Source organism: Macadamia integrifolia, chromosome 7 (genome assembly GCF_013358625.1).
Source record: "Macadamia integrifolia cultivar HAES 741 chromosome 7, SCU_Mint_v3, whole genome shotgun sequence".
NCBI lineage: Eukaryota > Viridiplantae > Streptophyta > Magnoliopsida > Proteales > Proteaceae > Macadamia > Macadamia integrifolia.
The window spans coordinates 24,754,010-24,760,272 of record NC_056563.1 but is presented as its reverse complement, the minus strand read 5'-3'; the positions used below and the strand labels follow the sequence as shown (position 1 = coordinate 24,760,272).

The 6,263-nt window shown below is 38.1% G+C and overlaps 1 protein-coding gene across 2 annotated transcripts in view; it reads right to left on the bottom strand.

Annotated features, from left to right (window-relative positions):
• Positions 1–97: 97 nt before the first annotated feature.
• Positions 98–6,263, bottom strand: part of LOC122084633 (probable prolyl 4-hydroxylase 3) — an 8,812-nt gene continuing 2,646 nt past the window's right edge. Inside the window, exons 5-8 of one of the 2 annotated variants that reach the window (XM_042653037.1) lie at positions 2,221–2,350; positions 1,920–2,107; positions 1,610–1,698; positions 98–484 (exon numbers count right to left, since the gene is read on the bottom strand). In XM_042653037.1, coding sequence (XP_042508971.1) covers positions 1,625–1,698; positions 1,920–2,107; positions 2,221–2,350 — 392 coding nt within the window. In that variant the 3' untranslated portion in view covers positions 98–484; positions 1,610–1,624. The remainder of the gene's footprint in view (positions 485–1,609; positions 1,699–1,919; positions 2,108–2,220; positions 2,351–6,263) is intronic. The other variant, XM_042653036.1, reaches the window with a different exon arrangement.

The window sequence follows — 6,263 nt, the reverse complement described above, 5'->3', positions numbered from 1 at the left end:
GGGGGGGGGGCGGTGGCGTGGTGGGAGTGGTTGGGGGAGGGGAGACATTACATCTTGCATTTCCAGGGAATCAATCAGTAGTAGACAAAAGCCAATGGGAAACAAATCAATCAACTCAAATTGTTATATTTTCATTCATACGTTCATATGGTTTTACAGTTTAGTATCAAAGTAATGTTTATAAGCAGCACCACCCCCCTACATCTTCAAACAATTGTAACTCCGACAAAGATCAACTCCCCCCAGACAAAAAGGTAACCAGTTCTTATTCTTTAGGTGGTGGAAATGCTACTGTCAACCAACCTGAATGCTAGTTAGCAAAGATGCAGTAGCCCAGCAAAATTGAAGGCACCTGTGTCATAGGATACACCATGGATTTCAGGCCCCAATCGAGATATGAGCTATGACTGAAATTTCTGACACCATTTGTTACATAGGACTACAACAATAACCACCTGTGCAATCCACAACCTGCCAAACGGATCTGAAATGGTAAGAAAATTTTTAGCTCGTTACAAATCAAGGAGGAGAATATATATTAGAAGGATAAATGAACTTTTTCCATGTGAACATATATTTGCAGCGAGTCAAGTAAAAAAATTGTGTTATAAATGCAACAGTTAGACTAGGATATCTTAGGAAGGTAAAATGAGCAAGTTTCTCTCATTTTTTTTCTTCTTTTTTTGGGGTGGGGGGAGGGGGTGGGGTGGGGATAGAAAAAATGAGCAAGTCTGAAGCAAACAAATTAGAACGAGATCACTTAAGTGAAAAGATGACTCCATCCTCCATCATCATGTATAATCGTATATGCACACATAATAGGCACAAGTCCAGGGACCATGCATCACATAAGAAGGCTATTATCCACACAACGTAAAGAAGGCTTCTATCCGCATAAAAAGTCCCAGGGCCCATATGTCACAAAAATTAAGGTGCATATCTACATAACAAACAACATGCCCCTTTTTGTCCATCATCACATAGACACAATAGTCACAATCCCAGGACCCATACATCACATGAAGTGTTAATCTACATAACAAAACAATTGGACACAAAAGGTTTGCAGTATTCAGCTCACCATCTTCTCATTAATTTTAAGATGGGTTAGACGAATTGAAATCATCTATTTTAATATGCTTACTGCTTTCCAAATTCAATTAGAAACAGTAGACATCAAAAACAGGCTAAGGAGACATTCTTTTCCTTGCTCGGTTTGAAGCATTTTGGAAAAAATGAAGTGGTCTCAAAAAAACATGGCAGAAATCCAATACTCTATTCTTGCGGTCTAGAGACATTGAATTGAGATAGTTTCCCAAAGTTTCACAAACTAAAACCACAAAACAGAGTTCCTAATATTTGAGAATAAAAAAATTTCCAAATCCCCAAAGATATGGAGTTCCAAGTAGGCAAGTAGTTGATCTGCCAGCCTTAGCTATCCTGATGGCATAGGCAGCTGAAGTGCATTCCTTGAGACATACAAACTCTGACAAAAATCAATAAAATGAAAATAAAGTGCATTCCTAGTAGTCACCTCTAATCCCCCCTTTATTTTTTTGGTAATGACAAAAACACATAGAACTGGTAATTTGTAGGTAGAGAAAGTTACCTTTAGCACAGTAGCTTAGACCTTGTACTCATTGATATGCATCCACTTTGTTGATGACCACTTATTTCCTCTAATCACAGGGCAGCCACCTGAAATAAATCAAGGAGAAAATAGTTACCCATAGAATTAGTCAATATCAAGTGACTGAAAAGTGTACTCTTAAACAAGAGCTAACACAAGGGACCTGACTCTGAATCTTAAGAGATAAGAAAATGTAAGGGACCTGACTCTGAATCTTAAGAGATAAGAAAATGTAAATTTCGAATTACAGCGGAGGACTGCACAACTAGGTAATTGAACAAAAACTGACCATGCAAACTAGAAGGGTCTAGAGTAGCATCAGGCCTCATGCTCCAGAAAAGTAATGCATCACCCATCTTTGGTTTAATGGAGAGACCCTTCTTTCCACATTCAGATAATTCATTCCACCATGGGACAGAACTGAAATTTGCTTTGGCAGCAGGAAATACCGTCTCACCACCTTCTTCAACATCAGAGCTGCATCAATGGAAAAAGTAGGAAAGTAGAAGAGTTGATCTTTAAACGATAAATCCTACCATACACTGCGATTGCATAACTGCATGCCATGTACAAGGAGAAATCTGACTTACAGATACATGAGAACAGTAGCTATCCGTTGACCGCCATTCTTAGTGTTAAATTCATCATTAAAGTAATCATAGTGAGGCTCGTATTTCTGTCCAACTTCATAGTGGAGGATTTGCAGTCCTTCCCCATGCTCTGTAAATTCTAATATGTTAGCTGGAACAGTAGTTTAATAACCATGAATTTAGGAATAAATAAACCATGTGATGAACATAAGCACTGATTAAGCAAGCACAGAGGGGAGGATGAAGACACCATAAGCAAAATCTAGAATGATCCAGCACAAAAATCTACATGTACACACGTTAATAAGCAATAAAGTTTGCCTCTAGAACCATCAAAAGAGATCTAAATAATGCTATAACTAAGCTAACTATTACATAAACACATATTTGATATGTGGACCATTCAACTTGCAGATAATACCTATCAAAAAAAAAAAAAAAAAAACTTGCAGATAATGATGTAGAAACATGAACTACCTGCAGGAACATGCAAACAATCATAGCAAGAGAACAAGTACTCTTCCCCAAAACAGTCAGATTCATCTAGAAATGAGAAACTGGGTAAAAAAGGGGAAAATGAGAGGAAGGGGTTTCTAAGGTCTAAAGAAAAGGAAGTCCATAGCATAGGATAAGAAACAGAAGGAGTAGTATGAATTAATCAAAGGCAGATTGGAAGTGGTCTTAAGAAACACGAGACCTTTAAATTTTAACTGAATTAGCTGAAGGATAAGAATAGTCCTGTTGAGATTAGTGCTATTCCCAAACAGGGAACAGCGCTAATCAGCGCCTACGACAGGGACTTTTTAGTCCTTGTCGAGTTTGTTTGGGGTATTTTGGGGCTTTTCTTCATGTACCTATGGGCTGTTGTGTCTTTGTTTTGTCTTTCTTCTTGACCTAAGGTTACATATACATAAGAGAACCTGAGATTACATTCATATTGAATTAATCTCAGGTTGCTCTCCATTCTTGAGACTTCCTTTGGTTATTTCATCTTCTTCCTCCCTCCTTCTCTTTTCTCTCTCTCTTTTCTTCTTGGTACTGGTTTAGCTTCAGCTTCTGAGATTGTAACAACTCCAACTGCCTGCAAAAGAAGAACCTAGGGGGTGAATCAGCAGCAAATCAGAAACAAACCAGGCCACTGGTTGGGTCAGAATTGGACCAAGGTTGGAGCAAAATCTGGTCCAATCGATTGATCATAGTTTCCTGATCTCTTCAGGAACCTTATCAGTTCAGGTCGTGGAGCAGTTTTTAGCCGCTTATTTTATTATTTTTCCATCGTAATTAGTGGGCTGGATTAGGATTCTATAATTCCAGCCTTGTTGGGTTAGTTTCTACTTTATTAATTAAGTTGTTGAGTCAATTTAGAAAAGTTCCTGGACAGCTTGCAGCTGGGAGGAGTTTCTTTTCCAGATTTGGTTGTTATTTTAAGTGTTTGGTTAGATACTTAGATCTGGAATTTACCAACATTGCCGGTTGTTAGAACAAACACCAGGAAAAATACGAAAATAAACAGGCAATAGATCCGCACAACACAAAGATTTAATGAGGTTTACACACCGATGTAGTGTGCTACATCCTCGGGCGAAGAAGAAGATGTTTCACTATGCCGAAGAGAGATCACACCTAAGCAGCGGCGAGAAAACTCGCCCTGAAACCCTAGCTCGAAAAACCCCCAAAATGCAATTAGAATACTCCACAAGACGATAGTACATTATATACTTTAAGACGCAGGTCAACCCATTGGGTCACGGTCAATCCGGTCGAACCATACTGATGCAGATTAATTACCAAAATATGCTTGTTTTAATAGGAATAAGCCAAGGGTTGATTCCATACATGTTGGGCCTTTGATCCCATGTGTTTTGAGTGTATTGGACTACTTTTATGGGTCTAAACTAGGGGTTCTAAGGTTGCATACGGGATTCAGTGATTTGTTTCATTTTTCTTTAGTTTCCTTTTTAGATGGGGTTATTTAGTTTCTAATTTCAGTACCTAGTTAGTTTCTAATTTTCAGTCATAAGTTAGTTTCTATTTTCAGTTTTAGTAACTAAAGGACTTTCTATTTTGTAAGTTTCTAATTTTAGATTTAGTAACTAGGTGAGTTTCTAATTTTTTGTTTCCTATTTCAGTTTTTGGAAACTAAAGTTAGTTTCTATTTTCTTGTAATCCCATTATTATTATAAATAAAGGAGAGCTCTCATCATAGAGAGATGATTTGATGAACAAAAAAAGATGCTACTGCGTTTCTCCTCTATGAGGGTTCTTTGTGTTTGATCAAAGAAGAAGGGTTTGGTGTTTGATCCAAGCGACTCCTTGCGGCGTGAAGTCCAGGAGGTTTTCTTCAAGCTTTCTTATTTCTTTCAAGTTTGTTTTCAAGGTTCTACTGCTGTCAAAACAATCAGGTAAAGGTTCTAGTTTGTCTACAGAATTTCTGGGTTAAGATTTTCTATTTTATCTACTATTGGCCTAGCTGTCTTGGGAGTTCTGCCCATCCAATGGCCTTCTAATTTTGATCGAAGGTTAGTCCTATTCTGAAGGAAGTTCGATCCAATTTTGAGGCTAATCAGACCACTGGTTCCTGCTGAAGTGGACTGTTACTCAGTTCTAGCCGGTTATGGATTTTGCCCAGATCTGAATTCTGAATTCTGTTTTGTTTAAATCTGTATGGAACTTGACTGCTGCTATTATTCTCCAATGGGTTGGACTTTCAAATTAGTCCTTAGATGTGTTATTAGTTCCTTGATAATACTCTACTGAAAATTCAGAAGTTAATGCCAGGTTTCATAACCTACTGTCAGAATCGAGTTCTGATTTGGTTATCTGGTCCTGATATGTTTTGATTCTGATCCTACTTATTCAATTACTCTATTTCTGTTGCTGGAACTTCTAATTGTTGATGCAAACTCTGTTTCCTGAAATTCCTGATTGTGGATCTGCTAATTTTGGTTTCTTCAAGGACTATTGACCGGTTTAAGTTAGACTGTTGTTGCTGTTAACTATTGGGTGGTTTTGGTTGTTCTCTAGTCTAAAAGTTCCTGCAGTTTTGGGACTGGTTTGGTTGTCAAATCCATCCCTACATTACATACCGTGGGGCTACGCCCTAACACCCCCATACGAGATCAGTGCTGGGCCCTCTGCTCCATCACAGATCTCAAAAAACTTCCCATTAGGATCCCCACCAAAATATGTCGGAGCGGGTCAATCTTCAAAACGGGTCAAGAATTCGAGAAAAACTTAACACCGGTTGATGGGAAGTCTTCTAGATGGTTTAATTTTTTAGTTTTGGAATTATTTGTAAAAGTTTAACATCTCCAATGAATTTGATGAATGAATGAAGGCTTCAAGCTGTTTTGGTCTCTGGATTTAGTCTTGCATCTGTGGGATTCAGGTGTGCTTTCTCTTGTGGGATTCAGAAGTGTTTGCTCTTGTGGAATTCAAGAGTGTTTAACTGCTGTGAGATTCAGTGGACCCTGGTGGGGTTCCAGGTTGGGGTACAGGTTGAGTTCTGATCATATCTTCCTTTATATTTCTGTTAGCTTTGTTATTATTCTATTCTGTTAATTAGGTTTCTGCTATAATTTTTTTTTTTTTCTGGGTTCTGTTTTATGCTATTAACTTCAGTTTCAATTCCTGTTTAAGAGCCTTTAAAGTTTCCATTGATTTCAGAATCCTATCGTGACTAAACTTCTTGAAAATCTCAATTTTCTGGATCGAATTCTATTTCTGTTTTCTGTTACAGTACCATACTACTGACTTGACATTAATTCAGAATATTTGAATCAGTTTTGAATCATTAAACCATGTGATCGGTTTCTGATTTCTAACCATCAGATTGTGATCGTACTTTGCAATCTTGTCCTAACCTTAGAACTCAGAAATCTACCAATATTTCAGGTCAATCCTAATTGTTCTGTTCAACTTAGTAAGTCCTCTCCTAATCTCATTGGTCCTTTACCTGTGGTGGTCCTGTCTCATAGCTGATCTCCCATCTTATCTCTCTGGTTCAGGATTAGCATTGTACCCCCGGGGGGGGGGGGGGGGGG